Raw genomic sequence first — 21614 nt, forward strand, 5'->3', positions numbered from 1 at the left:
AAAATGTTGTTAAAAAAATAAATAAAAATTACTCCTTCAACTCCATAGACACAATTCCTGGACGGGTGTTACGGACTTCACACTATGGAAGGGAAGTTAACTGCACGATCTACACAAATGATACAACTGAGCCACGGCATAACTAAATGCATGAAATAATGAGGGGCCTTCTATCAGGCCACACACATTAAGAAAATGTCTTTTGCCTTCTGCTCGCCCACACGTGCCCGGGGAAAGAGGGGAAGGGGAAGCAGGGAGGGCCACGACCGGCTCTCACCCGGCGCAGAGGGGGCCGCCTTGGAGGGCTCCAGCTTCCCGGGGCTGGTGCTGCCGGCCGCGCGGTGCGTGCTGGCGCAGGAGGGGCTCATGCCCACGCAGTCGGGGTAGTAGGCAGAGAGCAGGGGTGCCGCAACGCTGTCTTTCAGCAGAGGAGGGAGGATGAGCATGGAGTACCACCAGTGGTTGGAAACTTCCGACACCCTCTGAAACGGGGCAGACAAGACAGAGAGGCGCAATAGCAGACAAGAACCGTACGTGCAGACCCAGCCAAGGACAGAGGACGCTGTGCGTCATTCACCCACGGCCCTCTCACACTCAACCACCCTACACCAGAGTTCCACACACTCCGATTTAGAAACAAAAAGAGCCGAGGGTCGGGGCGCCTGGGTGGCTTAGTCACTTGGACATCCGACCTCGGCTCAGGGCATGACCTCACAGCTTGTGAGTTCGAGCCCCACATCAGCTCGCTGCTGTCGGCACAGAGCCTGCTTTGGATCCTCAGTCCCCTCTCTCTCTCTGCCCCTCCCCGGCTCACACTCTCTCTCAAAAACAAACATTAAAAAAAAAAAAGAAAAAAAAGCCAAGGGTCTGCGGAGAGAGCGTTTCCTAACAGAATTCTTTCAGAAGCACAGCAACAGCCTCCTCCTGTGCCCCTCAAACACCAACACCCCCAACCTCCAACACCAAATAAAGCTGCGTCCAGTACAACGTTATTATCTGTGCAGCATAATTACACGTAATGTAAGAGTCAGTATAGTCCACTACGCTGCAAGCTCAGGTTTCAGTCTGACACAAGAAACTTCTCTCTGGTCAGTAATCATTCATGGTCTATCTCCCCCCCCCCCCACCCTTTTACTTAGGATCGGAAGATAATGGAAATTACGAAACTAGGCAGAAAAAAACAGTTCTCCTGAGAAGCAGCCAAGCATTACTCCTTTTTGCTAGAAGGTACTAAAAACTTTCAGAGGGAGGAGTACACTACAACTATCAAAATAAGATGCTAAATGTAGAAATGAAAAAAGCAGCTATTTTTGGCCTTAAAATATGTGATCACATTCCAGAGCTGATTTAACATATGGAGTCATCGGATCGAAGCATCTGCAGGATGACTATTGCACTAAAAATCACATTTACTTGGCTTCTCAAGCGACACTGCCTCCAATCCTGTGTCAGACGGCCTTTTCTAAACATGATCTTGAATGTATGTTCCAAGAATTCTAAGAATCTGACACAGGAGAACCTTGAGCTCAGGGACCCTCTGCTGTCAGCTCTCCAGGCTCTGAGCAGATGCTACCTGCCATCAAGTGGGGGTTTGTGAACTCGAGGTCCAGAGGGCGAACGCGGTCCGCAGATGCCTTTTGCTTGCCCCTCACCTTTCACAGGGTCCAAGCGTGGGACAAGCATTTTTCAGTTTACTAAGGGCCCCAACACCCCCTATAAATTATTCCCAGCTGCTTCACACATTCGCTGTACCAGCTCAGCCCCTGCAGGCATTTCAATTTGCAATCCGTTCTCAAGGCTACCCTTGCGGCCTGCCTGTGCTGCACTGAAAAAGCACAGAAACTTCAGTTCCCTCCCCGACACACCAGGGCTGCCTCTGGGGACTCCTTCCCAGCGTAACCCCAAGGAGAAAGGACACGGAGCGTTCAGACCCTGACAGTCCATCCACATGGACCGCGCAGAGGTCAGAATGGAAGTGCCCCAGCAAACATGAACCCAAGCTCTTCCCAATCTCTTCTGCTTCCTGGGTCTTGCAGCTGTTGGTGAACTGAGGACCCAAGAGAGGCCCTGCCACCCTGATACCTGCTCCCAATCCTTCTTCCCCCTGAAGCTGACTTGAAGGTGTTCCAACCAGCCTCTGCCCTGGGATGTGAGCAGCTCCAACAGCAACTGATGCACCAGCACTCCATCCTGCCGTTCCGAGAGCATCCACTCCGCACAGTGGCCACTCCCGGACATGCGGCAAGAATTCGGCTGATGCACCATCAAGTACCCAGCTCTCACCTTCACTACACATGCCATAGAAGAAATCATACTTGATATAGTCAATCGATTAGCACAGTTAATGAAGTAGCCACTACACTGAGTTAAATGGTGCTCCCCCAAAGTCTGTGTCCACCCAGAACCTCAGGATGTGACCTTATTTGGAAACAGGGTCTTGACAAGTGTAATCAGTCACACTAGAGGAGAGTGAGCCCTAAACTCACTGCAACTAACGGCCACATAAGAGGAGGAGAAGAGGGGTGCGTGGGTTGCTCAGTTAAGCTTCCGACTCTTAATTTTGGCTCAGGTCTTGATCTCACTGTTCATGAGTTAGAGCCCCGCACTGGGCTCTGTGCTGATGGTGCAGAGCCTGCTTGGGATTCTCTCTCTCACCTCCTCTCTCTGCCTGTCCTGTTCTCTCTCTCTCTCAAAATAAATAAACTTAAAAAAAAAAGTTTAAAAAAAAAAGGGGGGAGGAAAAGAGACACAGGGATGGGGAGACACACAGGAAGAGGGTCACAAGGCAGAGACTGCAGTGATACTTGGACAAGCCAAGGAACGCCCAGGGTGGCTTGTAACATTGGAAGCTGGAAGACGCAGGATGAACGCTCCCCTGGAGCCTTCAGGGGGACAGCGGCCTTCATCTCAGACTCACAGCCTCTGAAACTAGGAGACAAGAGGCTTCTGTGGCCATCAGCCACTCAGGTTATGATCATTTGTTACAGCAGCTCTCAGAAGCTTATACAGCACTCAAAGTTCACAGCCTACTTTCAAAGTGACCCTAAAATCCACAGGAATAGAACTGGGGTCAAGCAGCTGCTCCTGACTCTCTCTTAGCCAAACACAAGTAACTGGCAGGTCTAATCTGGGAACTCTTCCCAACTTTTATTTTTAAATTTATTTTTATTTATTTTGAGAAAGAGACAGAGAGCAAGCAGGGGAGGGGGAGGGAGAGAGGGGAGGAAGAGACAGGGAGAGGGAAAGGGGGAGGGAGGAAGGGAGAGAGGGAGAGAGGCAGGGAGGGAGAATCCCAAGCAGGCTCCACACTCAGCACAGAGCCTAACGTGGGGCTCAAACTCACAAACCCTGAGATCATGACCTGAGCTGAAGAGGCAGATGTTTAACTGAGCCACCCAGGTGGCCCGATCTCTTCCAAACTTTTTAAAGTTCTTACATCCCAAGAATATGGCCTCTGTCCTAAAGTTTCAGATTGTTCTGCATGCAAAAGGGTCTGATGTCAGGAGACAGATCCATAAGGTACTACAACTATATTTATAGTCATTTTCTCCTTTCTATCTATAATCTCATCCTGTCTACCTTGAATCCAGAAAATATTTGGGCCACTGCTTTCCTATGGAAATGCGTGAGGGTAAAATTAATTATTAAAAATAGGCGTGTGTTTCACCTTTATACAACAGAATGGATTTCAAGTAGATTTAAGAGGTGTCAATCCTCCCTTGGTGTAAAAATCAGTCACAGTTCCTGAGTTTCAGACATGTAGAAAAACTGCAAAGTAACACCCCTGTATTACCGAAATGCAGAACGACTCAGAATCTCAGAATTTTAGGAACTCAGAAATGTAAAAAGTCATTTTCTGAAACAGCCATAGGACCGGGCTGTATGGGCCACGGAGACCGCCAGCTCGGGTAGCAAGGATCCATAATTGAAACATGAGGAGGCTTCGCCTGCAGGAAATGCTGCTTCCCTCCCCTACGTGGGCAGGGACAGGACAGAGCAGTTACACAGAGGTCAGAACACACAAGAATACTCTCGTGGCTGAATGTGGGCCAAGACCATCAAATTACGGGCCTCTTGTTCTTTCCCTGGAAGGATTCACATGGAGATAAGGTCACAAAGTCACCCACAAGAAACCAGTATAACAAAGCTGATGCTTGTATTAAGGCAAGCCATCAGCTCCTTCCCTTTTAACTCGGAGCAAGAGAATTACTTCTCTTTCTTTAAGGTGGTGGGGGGGGTCACCCATGATACCACTACTGCTGACATGTCCATCATACAGGTGTCATGTCAGATCAAAAGCCTTTGATCGGCACCCAAAGAGAAACTCATAAAACCGTTATTGTCACTGACTTATTCAGTGCTTATCATCGAAGGCACACTGAACTGTAGTCTAGGACGTGCACAGATACTCACTAGATCCTCTGGAAGGCAACAATGATCTGAGGTCTCAGGCTGCAAAAGAGAAAACCAAGTGTTAACTAGATTTGCTTACAAAATACAGGTGTGTGAATGTGCCCTCCGTAAGACACCCCTTTTCACCTACTCCATTAGCAAAAGCAAAAAGTATGATAAAACACCGCAGGAGTGAGAGTGCGGGAGACCCAGCCACTCCCGTAAAGATGCCCCAGGTGGAAAGGTAAAGGAAGAGAATGATCTAGAGAGCGATTTGACAAAATAGGCAACACTTAAATGCGTGATAACTGGGCACCCTCTCTCACAGCTTAAGACATACATGCTGTATGCCCAGCGATTCAAACTCCGCCAGATTTTCAAGAGGCACCTTCACACATGTGCACCAACAGACGCAGCAGAAATGTTCAAAGGAGCGCTGTCCGTAATAGAAAAAAGCTAAACACAACGCAGAAGTCCATCAAGACTAGAATAAATAAAGTGTGTTACGTTCAAAGAGCAGACCACTACACGGCGATCAGAAGGAACGAGCCACAAAGCACACGCTACAACATGGACGCGCTCCCACACGTAACAGGGACCAAGAAGCCAGGCCCAGAAGAGCACAAACCGTAGGAGTCCATCTACATAAGGCTCAGAAGCCAGCAAGACAGGTCCAGTGTTCTAAGCCAGGACTGTAAGTTGGGATGGAGGGTATGAGCGAAAGGGGGTGCAGGGGGGCTTCTGAGGGGTTGAGAAGTGTTGGATTTCTTCACTGGGAGCTGGCTAAAGGGGGACTCTGAGAAAGTTCAGTGAGCTATGCATTTGGATTTGGGCATTGCCTGTTTGCATGGTATACTTCAATAAGAAAGTTACCCAAATAAACTGAAGACTGGCATCCCATATGGCCCGGCAAATCTGGCCCCTGGAATATAGTCCAGAGAAACTCTTGCACATGTGCAAGAATGCTCACTGTATCTAACAGACCCAAAACGAGAAACAATCCTCACATCCACAAACAGGAGAACAGATCCACCGTGGTAGGTAGATTTATGCAAGGCAAGACCGCACAGCAGGGAAAATTAATGAACCAGAGCTTAAGCATCAACATGGATGCATGTGAAAAAGCAAGTTGCAGAGGAATACAAACCATACGACATAATTTATAACCAGTACAGAAACACAGAACACTTTACATGTTGTTTTAGTTTCATAAATACGAATTAACTCTGCAACAAAAAGCAGAGGAACAGTAAATGCAGAATTCAGAATACTGCAGGATACTTGCAGGGGAAGAAGAGAAAGGTAACTACCGAGGGGCATGCAGGGAGTTACAGAGGCCTTGGTAGGGCTCTGTTTCTAAAACTGGATGCTGGGTACCTGAGTGCTCGCTTTGCTTCTTTGTTCCTTACATAACATTATAAAAACTCTTTCATATCTATGCATTAGCTCACAATAAAATGACCGTATATACTTTGACACAGAAATTTCACTTCTAGGGACACTTGGCTCAGTCGGTTAAGCTTCCGACTTCGGCTCAGGTCATGATCTCACAGTTCTCGAGTTCAAGCCCCAAGTTGGGCTCTGTGCTGACAGCTCAGAGTCTGGAACCTGCTTCAGATTCTGTGTCTCCCTCTCTCTCTGGCCGCCCCCCCCCACCCCGACCCTCATGCTCTGTCTCTTTCAAAAATAGACATTAAAAAAAAAAAAAAAAACCACAAAACACAAAACTTGGGGCACTTGGGTGGCTCAGTCGGTTGAGCATCCAACTTCAGCTCCAGTCATGATCTCGCAGTTTGTGGGTTCCAGCCCTGCGTCGGACTCTGTGCTGCTGACAGCTCGGAGCCTGGAGCCTGCTGAGGATTCTGTGTCTCCCTCTCTCTCTCTGACCCTTCCTCACACTCTCTCTCTCTCTCTCAAATAAACAAACATTAAAAAAAGAAAAAAAAAAACTTCATTTCTGGGAAATGATTCTACAAATATACTGAAAACAGCATAGATACAAAGCTATTCACTGTAGCATGTCAGTAACAGTAAACATTTAAAAGTCACCCACATACCCTTTAATCAGACTAAATTCATCAGGATCCATCCATTCAGTGGACTGTATTATGCCGTCTTTAAGAAAAAAGAGATCTTTATCCACTGATACAGAAGCATCTTTAAGAGATATAAACCGACAAAAGCAAGCTCCAAAACAGCATGTGGCGCTCGCTACCATTCTGTTTAATGTTGTTTTACAAATAAACCCTTCCAGACTTTGTCCTTAACAGAATACTGAGCTGAAGACCAAAGTGACTCTGGGTCAATAAACACCACTTAAATAAATATTTCAAAAGATCAGGCTATGGATGGCAATCAATTGAGACTACAGCAATGGGTCTCAAAGGAAGATCTCTGGAGAGAAAAAGGAGACTGGGAAAATGCAATACCATAGTTAGAAGCTGGAATTTAAGAAGACCATAAAACCTTGAACTTTAAGACGGTGGGAAGCAGGAGGAGAGAAAGACAATTACATTTTCAAAAACATAAGGAATCTGACACCTCTGAGCTCCACTGAGAAAAAGGACTTGGTGTTAAAATATTTCCAACCATGTGATGAATCAAAATAAAGATGTGGGGAGAGAAGGAACCGTGCTAAAAGAAATCATGGAGAGCAGTAAAGCCACAGAAACACAGGACCAAGAGTAAACAGCAGAGGAATCACGGTTACAGAAAATAAATAACACAACAGCTACTCCAGCAAGGCAAACTAGAAAATAAAACCAAACAAGAAAACACTAACAAGAATTAGAAGCAAGGAAAAGGTGAGGTGGATTGAAGTTTGATGTAACTTGCTTTTCTCCCCCTTCATGGCCAGGTGTCAACTTGTAACATCTAAGATTAAAATATGCCATTTTATGACATTTATGATTAAAATGGCGAGCCTGGGTGGCTCAGTTGGTTAAGAAGAGGGGTGCCTGGGTGGCTCAGTTGGTTAAGTGTCTGACTTCGGCTCAGGCCATGAGCTCACAGTTTGTGAGTTCAAGCCCCACACTGGGTTATGTGCTGACAGCTCAGAGCCTGGAGCCTGCTTGGGATTCTGTGTGTGTGTCTCTCTCTCTCTCTCTCTGTCCCTCCCCCACTCATGCTCATGGGTGCTCTCTCTTTCTCAAAAATAAACAAACAAACAGCGATTCCAACCTCCTGACATTCTCATTGTATGTTATCTCAACCTTTTAGGGGGTTTCTAGAAACTACTATCCCTTGTGATGAAGAAATAATCATCCCATGTTCAGCAATTTCCTTCACTTTGGCTTGTTCTTTTTTTAAGTTTTGTTGTATTAAACGCAATCACTTAGGGGTGCCTGGCTGGCTCAGTCAGTGAAACGTCTAACTCTTGATCTTGGGGTGTTGAGTCTGAGCCCCACACTGGGTGTAGAGATTATCTAAAAATAAAATTTTTTTCGAAAGCTAAAAAAATAAAGACTGAAGAATGAATAAATGCAATCATTTAACATAAAACTAGCAAGAGTACTTTTCCTCAGTATGAAGGTATCTGTCAACCAGGCCTTCTCCTCGCACAGATGTGGGAACACTCTTGAATAAACCTCATCTAACAATGGTTATTTCATGATGGTGATTCAATGAATTTGTTTTTTGCTATCATCTTTGTTCTCTTCTATACTGCTTCAATTTTTCAATGACAAATATACTATTTTTCTAAAAACAAGCTCATTCTAAAGAAAACTTTAGACTTTTCAAAGTGGCTTAAATTTAAGAAAGTGAAAATGACATGGACCACCCGAAGAAAAATCAAGTTCAATGAGAAAAGGGACACAAATGACCTGAACCATCAGTAGAAATGAAGTCAAAATTGTATTTTCCATCGTCACATGTAAAAGATAAGAGGGGTCATGGGTAACTCCAAACCACAGTTAAACCACAGCCAAACAACAGCCAGTTGAAGGACAGGACGAAGTGATTTTCACATAAATTTTGCGTGTAAAACACACCTAGCATTTAGTAAGTAACATTATTATGCAAGTTATCCAAAATAGATATTTTCTTAAGATTTTTATTTATTTATTTAAATACGAAATTTACTGTCAAATTGGTTTCCATACAACATTTTTTTTCATCGTTTAGAACAACTGTTTAGAAACTTCACAAAAATAGGCTGGGTGAAAATGGTCCAAAGGCTAGCGTCTATTAAAATAGCTGGGGTGTGCCTGGGTGGCTCAATCAGTCAAGCATCTGACTCTGATCTCAGCTCAGGTCTTGTTCTCAGGGTTGAGAGTTCGAGCCCCACATTAGGCTCTGCACTGGGCACGAAGCCTAAAAAAATAGTCTATTTTTGACTGATCTCTGGCTTGAGCTCTACTTTAAATATTATAATGAAACGTGACTGAGGCAACTTTTCACTTGAGAAGTCATCTGGGGCACAGGTGCTAGTTAAGTTCAGTGCAGCCATGTTACTGTTTTGCTGGCTGGACAGGCTCCCCTTTGCCATACAAGCTCCTCATGCCTTCACTACTCAAACCCCAATTCCCGTCCGTGTCCCCACTCAGCCTAAAAAATGAACATCAGCCCCCTCCCATATTTTTCTCTCCTATCCCACCAAGAGACTTTCTAGTCTGAAGGTTCAGCTTGCGCACCAATTTAGGGCTAAATCGAAAGGTTTCAGAACAAGACTGGCTACTTCCAGGACCCTGATCCCAGGCTTACATGTGTACTTTCCACCCTTCACTCCCACATACCAACATCAATAAAACAGGGATACCACCACAGATCCCACTGACATTAAAAGGGGAACGAGGGAACAGTACAAACAACTCTAACAAATTTGACAATGTAGATGAAATAAACAAATTTCTTCAAAACCACAACCACCTAGGGGCATCTGGCAGGCTCAGGCAGTGGAGCGTGCGACTCTTGATCTCCGGGCTGTGAGACTGAGCCCTACATTGGGTGTAGAGATTACTTAAAAATAAAAATAAATAAATACAACTGTGTAAAACATGTAGAATAAACCATGCATCTGTTAAAAACATTGAATTTGTAATTTCAAAACCTCTCACAAAGAAAACTGGCCTAATGTCCTCACAACCGATCACACCAAACAGTAAGAAAGAAATCATATCAATCTTACACAAACTCTTTAGAGGAGGAGGATATACTTCTCAATTGTCTTATGGAGCCAGCATAACTTGGATACCAGAACTAACTTGACAAGGATATTATAAGAAAATGACAGATAGTATTCATCATGAACACAGGTGCAGAATTCCAAAACAAGGCATCAGCAAACTGAATCCAACAGTACATTAAAAGGATAACATATTAAGCACAAGTGGGATTTTTTTCCCCCAGGAACGCAAGGCTGTTTCAATATGCCAGAATCTGTGATTCACTACATTAACAGATTAAAGGTGAAAAACCAATATGATCATCATAAAAAATGCAGAGAAAGTTTTTCACAAAATCCAACATCTATGGGGCTCCTGGGTGGCTCAGTTGGCTAAGTGTCTGACTTTAGCTCCGGTCATGATCTCCCAGTTCTTGGGTTCAAGCCCCACATCAGGCTCCGCGCTGACAGCTCAGAGTCTGGAGCCCGTTTTGGATTCTGTGTGTCTCTCTCTCTGCCCCTTCCGCGCTCGTGCTTCTCTATCTCTCAAAAATTAATAAACATTAAAAAAAATTAAAAACAAATCCAACATCTGTTCATAATAAAAAGTTCTCAGAAACCTAGGAATAGAAAGGAACCTTCTCAGTCTGATAAAAGACGTCCAAGAAAAACTACACCCAACGCTATACATAATGAAAAAAATACTGAACACATTCCTTCTCAGGTCAGTAACAAGACAAAGATGTCTGTTTTCCAACTTCTACTCAACCTTGTACTGGTGGTCCTGACCAATGTAATAAGACAAGAAGAAAGAGCAAACAACCGAGATTTTATATATGTGTGTTTGTTTTTTTGAGAGAGAGAGAGCATGCGTGCATAAGCAGGGAAGGGGTGGAGAGAGGGAGGATCTCAAGCAGGCTCCACACCCTGCGTGGAGTGTGAGGAGGGGCTCGATCTCATGATGGTGAGATCATGACCTGAGCCAAAATCAAGAGTCAGACATGTAATTGACTGAGCCCTCCAGATGTCCCAAAACATTGTATTTTTAATTTTTTTTTAATTTATTTATTTTGAGAGAGAGACAGAGCAAGTGAGGGAGGAGCAGAGAGAGAGGGAGAGACAGGATCCAGCAGGCTCCACACCGCCAGGAATGCAGAGCCCAACGAGTGGCTCCAGCCCATGTGTGAGATCATGACCTGAGCCAAAACCAAGAGTTGGACGCTTAATCGACTGAGCCACCCAGGTGCCCCAAACACTGAGTTTTTAATTTTTTTTTTAACGTTTATTTATTTTTCAGACAGAGAGAGATAGAGCGTGAACGGGATGGGTCAGAGAGAGAGGGAGACACAGAATCTGAAACAGGCTCCAGGCTCTGAACTGTCAGCACAGAGCCCGACACGGGGCTCGAACCCATGAACTGCGAGATCGTGACCTGAGCTGAAGTCGGATGCTTAGCCGACTGAGCCACCCAGGCGCCCCAAACACTGAGTTTTTAAAAAACAGTAAAACGGGATCCTGGGTGGCTCAGTCGGTTGGGCGTCCGACTTCCGCTCAGGTCATGATCTCACAGTTGGTGGGTTCGAGCCCCATGTCGGGCTCTGTGCTGAGACAGCTCAGAGCCTGAAGCCTGCTTCAAATTCTGTGTCTCCTCCTCTCTCTGCCCCTCCCACGCTCATGCTCTGTCTCGTTCTCTCAATAATCAACATTAAAAAAAAAAAAGAGTAAAACAGTCTTTATTCACAGTTGATGTGATTGTAGAAAACCCAAAGGAACCTATAAACAATCTTTGAAATTTAATAAGTGAATTCAAGAAAGTCTCTAGGTATAAAATCAACATATGAAGTAAATAGCATTTCTATATAATTTTAACAAACAACTTGACAATGAAATTAAAAATAAATCCTACATATAATTAGAAAAAGCAGAATATCTAGAAATAAATTTAACAAAAGACACCCTCAGTGGAAATGAGAAAAACACTTTTTTTTTTCTGAACAATTTTTTGTTTCTCAACAAATTTCTCAACGATTTCTTGAGAGACATTAAAGACCCTGAAGAGACGGAGAGATATACCATGCTCATGGGTCAGAACAGAGATCAGGAAACATTTTTTGTAAAGGGCCAGATAGTAAATATTTTAAATTCTGTGTATCGTATTTTCTACATCACAACCCCTCTGCCATCATAGCATGAAAGCAACCATAGCCAATAATGAATGAGCATGGCTGTGTCGAATAAAACTTTATTTTCAGAGGGGAAGATGGAGGTGGAGTAGAAGGACCCTAGGCTGGGGCGCCTGGGTGGCTCAGTCGGTTAAGCGTCCGACTTCAGCCAGGTCACGATCTCGCGGTCCGTGAGTTCGAGCCCCGCGTCGGGCTCTGGGCTGATGGCTCAGAGCCCGGAGCCTGCTTCCAATTCTGTGTCTCCCTCTCTCTCTGCCCCTCCCCCATTCATGCTCTGTCTCTCTCTGTCTCAAAAAGAAAAAAAACGTTAAAAAAAAAAATTAAAAAAAAAAAAAAAGGACCCTAGGCTTGCCTTGTCCCACGAATAAAACTAGGTGAACTATCAAATCACCCTAACTACCTGAGAAATTGATCTGAAGACTGGCAGAAGAAACTCCACAACTAAAGATGGAGAAAAGGCCACATTAAAGAAGGTATGAGTGCTGAGATGAAGCTTGGGAAAGAAATGGATCGTGGCCGCTGTGGTAGGGAGGGAGAAACTATAGTGGGGAAGGAAAAGGACAGACTGGAACACAGGAGTGCACGGGGAAAACACATCCCCACAGTAAATGGCTTGGAAAGTAAGAAGGGACAAATTCTGTGAGGTCTTGCAACCAATAAGAGTTAAAGCCTAGAGTTTGAAAGGTCAGTGGGCTTGGCAGGGATAGAGCCCAGAGGGCATCGGGGCTACTCTTGGAGAGAAGGCAGGGCAAACAGCCCTCAGACATACAGCATGAAAACTGCAATCTGAAGAGCACCCAGGGCACAAAGTGGGGAGGTTAGGTGCTCATCTCAGAGCACGTCCCAGAGAGACAGCCATCACAGAGAGACCCCTCTGGGAACAAAGGAACTGTCAGACATCACTTCTCTCCTACCCCTCAGCATAAACACAGAGCCACCTGCAGGAACCAACCCAGCGCCAACACCTGCTACCCAACTTGCTTACGCCAAGCCTCCCCCACCCATGTTCATGCTTGCCCTCCGCAGTCACGCTTGCCTCGATCCCAGCATGGCAGGCCCTGTCTCCCAGAAGACGGGTGCAAACCTTTATCCATATTACGTCTCCCCACCTGGGAGTTTTGCAAAGCCTCAGTTTCAGTGGCAGTGGTGACAGGTCCCATTTCACAAGCAAACTAGAGCACACACAGGCCATGAACCAAACACAGCCCACAAAAGGCTCTCTCAAAATGAATAAATTAAAAAAAAAAAAAAAGACACGAGTTTACAAATGGATTAAAAAACGAGACCCATGTATATGCTGCCCACAAGATACTCATTTTAGACCTAAAAACACCTGCAGATTTAAAGTGAGGGGATGAAGAAACATCACGCAAATGGATGTCAAAAGAAAGCCAGAGTAGCAATACTTAGACGAAATAGACTTTAACAGAAAAGAGACAAAGAAGGACACTATAGCAAAGCAAATAATCCAACAAGAAAATCTAACAATTACAAATATTTATGCACTCAACATAGAAGCACCCAAATACATAAAATACTTAACAAATAGAAAGGAACTGATCGATAATACAAAAATAATAGGGGACTTTAACACCTGACTTACACCAAAGGACAGATTATCTAAACAGAAAATCAACAAGGAAACAATGGCTTTGAATGACACACTGAACAGATGGGTTTGAGAGATATATTCAGAACATTCCATCCTAAAACAGAATACACATTCAGGGTGCTGGGGTGGCTCAGTCAGTTAAGTGTCTGACTTTGGCTCAGGTCATGATCTCATCATTGGTGGGTAGAAGCCCCACGTTGGGCTCTGTGCTGACAGCTTCAGATTCTCTGTCTTCCTCTCTCTGCCCCTCTCCCACTCACGCACATACTTGCGCGCTTTCTCTCTCTAAAAGAAATAAACATTAAAAAAAAAAAACTTTTTAAACAAAAGCCGAATACATGTTCAAGTACACATTGAGCTCTCCCCAGAAGAGATCACATATTGGGCCACAAAACAAGCCTCAACAAATTTAAAATGATCAAAGTCCTATACCATGCATCTTTTCGGACCAGAACACTATGAACCTTGAAGTCAACCACAAGAAAAAATCTGGAAAGAGCACAAATACATGAAGGTTAAATAACATGCTATTACACAATGAAAAAGTACATGGAAACAAATGAAAATGAACATAAAATGGTTCAAAACCTTTGGGACACAACAAAAGCAGTTCTAAAAGGGAAGTTTATAGCAATGCAGACTTACTTCAAAAAGCAAGAAAAATCTCAACTAAACAACCTAACCTTGCACCTAAGAGAGCTAGAAAAGGAACAACAAATGAAGCCCAAAGACAGCAAAAGGAAGGAAAAAAAAAAAAAAAAAGATCAGAGCAGAAATAAATGCTACAGAAACTAAAAAACACTATAACAGATCAACGAAACCAGGAGCCGGTTCTTTGAAAAAAACAAAAAACAATACAATTGAATAACCTCCAGCCAAACTCATCAAGAAAAAAAGAGAAAGGACTCGAAGAAATAAATCATAAATGAGAGAGGGGAAACAACCAACATCTTAGAAATATAAACAATTGCAAAATATATTATGGAAAACTACATGCCAACAAATTGGACAACCTCAAAGAAATGGATAAATTCCTAGAAACATATAACCTACCAAAACAGAAACCAGGAAGAAATACAAAATTTTAACAGACTGGTTGAATCAGTAATCAAGCAAAGAAATTTAATCAGTAATCAAAAAACTCCCAATAAATAAAAGTCTAGGACTAGATGGCTTCACAGAGGAATTCTACCAACATTTAAAGAAAAGTTAATACCTATTCTTCTCAAATTATTCCAAAAAATAGAAGAGGAAGGAAAGCTTCCAAATTCATTCTATGAGGCCAGCTTTACCTGGATTCCAAAACCAGATAAAGACACTACAAAAAAAGACAACTACAGACCAGTACCTGTGATGAACAAAGATGCAAAAATCCTCAACAAAATGCTAGCAAACCAAATACAACAATACATTTAAAAAATCATTCAGTGCACCTGGGTGGCTCAGTCAGTTAAGCATCCGAATTTGGCTCAGGTCATGATCTCACAGCTTGTGGGTTCAAGCCCTGCATCGGGCTCTGTGCTGACAGCTCAGAGCCTGGAGCCTACTTCAGATTCTGTGTCTCCCTCTCTCTCTGCCTCTCCCCCGCTCATGCTCGGTCTTTCTCTCTCTCAAAAATAAAACATTAAAAAAAAACCAAACCATTCACCATGATTAAGTGGGATCTATTCCTGGGTTGCAAGGGTGGTTCAGTATGTGTAAACTAATCAATAAATCACACCAGTAAGAAAAAGGGTAAGAACTATATTATCATTTCAACAGATGCAGAAAAATCATTTGACAAAGTACAACATCAACTCATGATAAAAACCCATAACAAAGCTGGTTTAGAGGGAACACATCACAACATAACAAAGGCCATGTATGAAAAACCCACAGCTAACATCATCCTCAATGGGAAAAAACAGAACTTTTCCCCTAACGTCAGAAACAAGACAAGGATGTCCACTCTCACCACTTTTGTTCAACATAGTACTCAAAGTCCTAGCCTCAGCAATCAGACAACAAAAAGAAATGGCATCCAAATCAGTAAGGAAGAAGTAAAACTTTCACTACTGGCAGACGACATGATACTATACACAGGAAACTCAAAATACTCTACCAAAAAACTGCTATAACTGATAAATTCATTAGAATCATAGGATACAAAATCAATCTACAGAAACCTGTTACATTTCTATGTATCAACAATGAAGCAGCAGAAAGAAAAATTAAGAAAACAATCCCATTTACAGCTGCACCAAAAAACAATAAGATGCCTAGGAATAAACCTAAGAAGAAAAAGACCTGTACTCTGAAAATATAAACTACTGATGAAAGAAATTGAAGATGACATAAAGAAATGGAAAGACATCCCATGCCCATGGATTAGAAAACCAAATATTGGGGGCACCCTGGGAGGCTCAGTTGGTTGAATGTCCGACTTCAGCTCAGGTCATGATCTCATGGCTCAGGAGTTCCAGCCCTGCGTCAGGCTCTGTGCTGACAGCTCAAAGCCTGGAACCTGCTTCGGATTCTGTGACTCCCTTTCTCTCTGCCCCTCCCCCACTCACATTCTGTCTCTCAAAAATAAAAAAAAATATATTAAAAAGAAAAACAAAATTGTTAAAATGTCCATACCACCAAAAGCAATCTACAGATTTAATGCAATCTCTACCAAAATAACACCAGCATTTTTTTACAGAGCTAGAACAAACAACCCTAAATTTGCATGGAACCACAAAAGACCCCAAACAGCCAAAGCGATCTTGAAAAAGTAAAGCCAAGCTGGAGGCATCATAATTCCAGACTTCAAATCACACTACAAAGCTGTAGTGATCCAGGCAGTATGGTACTGGCACAAAAACAGACACATGGATCAACAGAACAGAATATAAAAGCCAGAAATGAACCCACAATTATATGGTCAATTAATCTTTGACAAAGCAGTTAAGAATATCCAATGGGAAAAAGACAATCTCTTCAACAAATGGTGCTTAAAAAAAAAGTGGACAGCTACATGCAAAAGAAAGAAACTAGACCACTTTCTTACATCATACACACACACACACACACACACACACACTTCAAAGTGCATTAAAAACCTAACTGTAACACCGCAAGCCATAAAAATCCTTGAAGAGAACACAGGCAGTAACTTCTTTGACACTGGCAAAAGCAACATTTTTCTAGATAGGTCTCCAGAGGCAAGAGAAACAAAAGCAAAAATAAACTATTGGGACTACATCAAAATAAAAAGCTTCTGCACGATGAAGGAAACAATCAACAAAACTACAAAGCCACCTAATGAATGGGAGATCATATTTGCAAATGACATATCTGATAAACAGCTAGATCCCAAAATATATAAATAACTGATACAACTCAACACCCAAAAAATGAATAATCCAATCAAAAATGGGGAAGACGCGAATAGACGTTTTTCTAAAGACGACATACACATGGCCAACAGGCACATGACAAGATGCCCAACATCACTCATCCTCAGGGAAATGCAATTCAAAACTACAATGAGGTAGTCCTGCCAGAATGGCTAAAATCAACAACACAAGAAACAAGTGTTGGCAATGATGTGGAGAAAAAGGACCCTCTTGTACTGTTGGTGGGAATGCAAACTGGTGCAACCACTGTGGAAAACAGTATGGAGGTTCCTCAAAAAGTTAAAAATAGAAGTGCCCTATCATCCAGTAATTGCACTACTGGGTATTCACCCAAAAAATACCATAACACTAATGCAAAGGGATACATGCACCCATATGTTTATTGCAGTATTATTTACAACAGCCAAAGAATGGAAGCAGCCCAGTGTCCATCAATAGATGAATGGATAAAGAAGCAGTGGTATGTATATGTATACACACACACACACACACACACACACACACACAATGGATTAGTACTCAGCCATTAAAAAATGAACTCTTGCCATGTGCACAACACAGATGGAGCTTTAGCATATAACACTAAGCAAAATAAGTCAGAGAAAGACAGATACCATATGATGCCACACATATGTGAAATTTAAGAAACAATCAAGGAGAGGAAAAAAAGACACAAACCAAGAGACAGACTCTTAAATGTGAAGAACAAATAGATGATCACCAAAGGGGAGGTAAGTGGGGGGATGGGGATTAAGAGTACATTTATCATGATGAACACTGAGTACTGTATAGAATTACTGAATCACTATATTATATACCTGAAACATAGAAAATAAATAAAACACTAACAAAAATAACACTTTTAAACACTAATTGCCACTTGTCAAAAAACAAAACAAACAAAAAGACCCTGTACCAACTATATCAGATTCCTAATTGCCCAAACCTATCCATCCATCCCTTCTACCTTGCTAAAAGGATCCTGCTTTTGTTTGCTATTTCAACATGCTCAGTTTTAAAACACTTTCTTCTTTTATCTCTACTGTTGTTCAGAGTAGCTGCATGATCCTGTTCCAGCCAATGAAATGTAAAGAGAAATCTACTGTTGGAACTTTCTGGAAAGCCACTATTACACCAGTAAAAAAGGGTGAAGCTCAGCTGGCACACCCCTCTTGCTCTTTGCCCTCCTCATCTTCTCTGCTTAGAATTTGGATACAATGGCTGATGGTACCACAACCATCTCCTGATGGGACTAGAAACTAGAAGGGATACCGAACCTGGACAGCCACACCAAGCCTGGGCACACTGTTTCCGAACTGATTATAATGAGAAAAAAATAAAATCCTCAGTTAAGCCATTGTAACTAGGGTTCTGTTATTCATGGACCAATACGATCATCAATACAATAAATGAAAAACTGGGGCGCCGGGGTGGCTCACTCAGTTAAGCATCTGACTTTGGCTCAGGTCATGGGATCGAGCCCTGTTTGGGATTCTCTCTCTCTGCCCCGCCCCCACTCACTCTTTCGCTCTCAAAATAAACTTTCAAAAAAGATGAAGAAAAAAATTCAGTAAATGAAAAACACACACCATCACTACTTACAACTAAATTAACCCATCCATTAATTCAAAAGGAAAACCAACAGAGATCATACCTTAACAGTAGTAGAATTCAATTTCATACCACATCGGTAGGTCCTTGCTATCTGTGGAGTAAGATGGATTTCCTTGGTAAGTTGTCTCCATTTTCTACACTCAGGTTTTGTACATTGAACCTACATGGAAAGTAATATGTCAAGGTCAATGAGTTGGCTAATCTTATGCTAGCATTTCCATCCTCTACCACTCAGTCTGCCATATTTTCCACCCGATCTGACCAACCTTTTTGCACTAAGTACTTTTTCTCCTCCTTGCATGACCAGCACCCATATAATCCGCTTTTACCGTATAAAGTAAATACTGATTCAATACCAGCTGAGGCACGAAGAAAGCACAAAGGAGATCTAAGTACTGTTGTAATAAAGGCTTTACAGCTTTAACCCAAAGAAATAATCAGAGCTAAATTTAGTCAAAAAACATGGACATTAAACAGAACTGGATCCTGGAACAGCTTTAAAAAAAAAAAAAGAAAAAAAAGACACTAGTGAAAAAAAAAACCAATGAAATCCAAATAAATTCTGTAATATAGTTATTAGTACTATACCAATGTTATTTTCTGAGCTCAATATCATGGCTGTTGGGTGATAACATCAGGAGAAACTGGATAAAGGACACATTGGAATTCTGTTACTATCCTTGCAACTTTTCCATAAATTTAAAATTATTCCAAAGTAAAAAGTTTATTTTTTGAGTGTGCAGCTATCCATAAAGTCGAACACCTCCTTCACATACATACAAAAATTCAAAATGGATCAAATACCTAAATGAAGAGCTAAAGTGATAAAACTCTTAGAAGAAAACACAGAAGTCAATCTTAATGACCTCAGATTTGGCAATGGATTCTTGGATATGACACCAGAAACACAAGCAACAAAAGAAAAAATGGATAAACTGAACTTCAAAATTAAAAATGTTTATGCATCAAAAGACACTATCAAGAAGTGAAAAGGCAACCTATAGGAGAAAATATTTGCAAGTCGTATATCATGAGGGCTTAGGATCCAAAATATATAAAGAACTCTTACAATTCAACAACAAAAGATAAACAACCCAATTAAAAATGGGAAAAAGATGCCTTTCATTTTTTTTTTTTTTTTGTCTGCTGCATAAAGAAATAAAAAGCATGGGCGAGACTAAGTGGCTCAGTCGGTTAAGCGTCTGCCTTCAGCTCAGGTCATGATCTTGCAATTTGAGAGGTCAAGTCCCGTGTTGGGTTCTGTGCTGGCTGCACAGAGCCTGGAGCCTGCTTTGGATCCTATGTCTCCATCTCTCTCTGCCCCTCCCCCGCTTGTGCTCGCTCTCGCTCTCTCTCACTCTTGCTCTCTCTCTCTCTCAAAAAAGTAAATAAGCATTTAAAAGAAGAAATAAAAGGCATCCAAATTGGTAAGGGAGAAGTAAAACTGTTACTACTGGCAGATGACATGATACCATATATAGAAAACTCTAAAGACTCCACCAAAAAACTATTAGAATAAATTCAGTAAAGTTGCAAAATATAAGATTAACATACAGAAATCTGTTGCCTTTCTATATGCTAATTAACGAAGTAGCAGAACGAGAAATTAAAAAAAAAACAATCCCAATTTACAATTACACCAAAAATAAAAATACCTAGGAATAAAGTTAACCAAGGAAGTGAAAGATCTGTACTCTGAAAACTAAGATATTAATGGAAAAAACTGAAGATGACACAAATGGAAATATATATCATGCTCACGGATTGAAAGAATATTGTCAAAATGTCCATACTACCCAAAGCAATCTACAGATTTAGTGGAATCTCTACCAAAATACCAACAGCATTTTTCACAGAACTAGAATAATCCTAAAATTTGTATGAAGCCACAAAAGACCTTGAATCCAAAGCAATCTTGAGAAAGAAAAGAACTGGAGGTATCACAATCCCAGATTTCACGATATATCACAAAGCTGTAGTAATCAAAACACTACGGTACTGGCACAAAAACAGACACACAGGTCAATGGAACAAGATAGAGAGCCCAGAAATAAACCCATGTTTATATGATCAATTAATCTACAATAGAGAATATACAATGGGGGAAACACAGTCTCTTCAATAAATGTGCTGAGAAAACTGGACAGCTACCTACAAAAGAATGAAACCAGACCACTTTCTCTCACCATACACAAAAATAAACTCAGAATGGGTTAGAGATCTAAATGAGAGACCTGAAACCATAAAACTACTAAAAGAAAACATAGGCAGTAATTTCATGGACATTGGCCTTAGTAACATTATTTATGGATAGGTCTCCTAAGGCAAGGGAAACAAAAGCAAAAATAAACTACTGGGAACACATCAAAATAAAAAGTTTGCACAGTGAAGAAACCATCAACAAAACCCAAAGGCAATCCAGTGAATAGGAGAAGACGTGTGCAAGTGATACGCCAATAAAGAGTTAATATCCAAACTATATATAAAGAACTTTTACGACTCAACACCAAGAAAACAAATAACCTGATTAAAAATGGGCAGAGAGGGGCGCCTGGGTGGCGCAGTCGGTTAGGCGTCCGACTTCAGCCAGGTCACGATCTCGCGGTCCGTGAGTTCGAGCCCCGCGTCGGGCTCTGGGCGATGGCTCAGAGCCTGGAGCCTGTTTCCAATTCTGTGTCTCCCTCTCTCTCTGCCCCTCCCCCGTTCATGCTCTCTCTCTGTCCCAAAAATAAATAAACGTTGAAAAAAAAAAAATTTAAAAAAAAAAAAAAAAAAAAAATGGGCAGAGATAGGGGCGCCTGGGTGGCTCGGTCGGTTAAGCGTCCAACTTCGGCTCAGGTCATGATCTCACAGTCTGTGAGTTCGAGCCCCGCGTTGGGCTCTGTGCTGACAGCTCAGAGCCTGGAGCCTGTTTCAGATTCTGTGTCTCCCTCTCTCTGCCCCTCCCCTGTTCATGCTCTGTCTCTCTCTGTCTCAAAAATAAATAAACGTTAAAAACAAAAAATTAAAAAAAAAAATGGGCAGAGAACCTGAACAGACATTTTTCCACAGATGACATACAGATGACCAACAGACCCATGAAATGATGCTCAACATCACTCATCATCAGGGAAATACAAATCCAAACCACAATGATATCACCTTAAGCCTATAAGGAGGACTAGTATTAAAAAGTCAAGAAATAGGGGCACCTGGGTGGCTCAGTCAATTAAGCATCCGGCTCTTGATCTGGGCTCAGGTCATGATCTCATGGTTTGTGAGTTCGAGCCCCACATCAGGCTCTTCTATGCTGACAGTGTGGAGCCTGCCTGGGATTCTCTCTCTGCCCC

At 42.2% G+C, this 21614-nt stretch overlaps 1 protein-coding gene across 7 annotated transcripts in view; it reads right to left on the bottom strand.

Annotated features, from left to right (window-relative positions):
• Positions 1-21614, bottom strand: part of KDM1B (lysine demethylase 1B) — a 62112-nt gene that overhangs the window by 30256 nt on the left and 10242 nt on the right. For 6 of the 7 annotated variants that reach the window (XM_045497267.1, XM_045497266.1, XM_045497273.1 and 3 more), the window contains 3 exons: positions 18326-18445; positions 4414-4452; positions 278-482 (listed from right to left, as the gene is read on the bottom strand). In XM_045497267.1, the coding sequence (XP_045353223.1) occupies positions 278-482; positions 4414-4452; positions 18326-18445 (364 nt within the window). The remainder of the gene's footprint in view (positions 1-277; positions 483-4413; positions 4453-18325; positions 18446-21614) is intronic. The other variant, XM_045497269.1, reaches the window with a different exon arrangement.

This window comes from Leopardus geoffroyi, chromosome B2 (genome assembly GCF_018350155.1).
Source record: "Leopardus geoffroyi isolate Oge1 chromosome B2, O.geoffroyi_Oge1_pat1.0, whole genome shotgun sequence".
Classification (NCBI taxonomy): Eukaryota; Metazoa; Chordata; class Mammalia; order Carnivora; family Felidae; genus Leopardus; species Leopardus geoffroyi.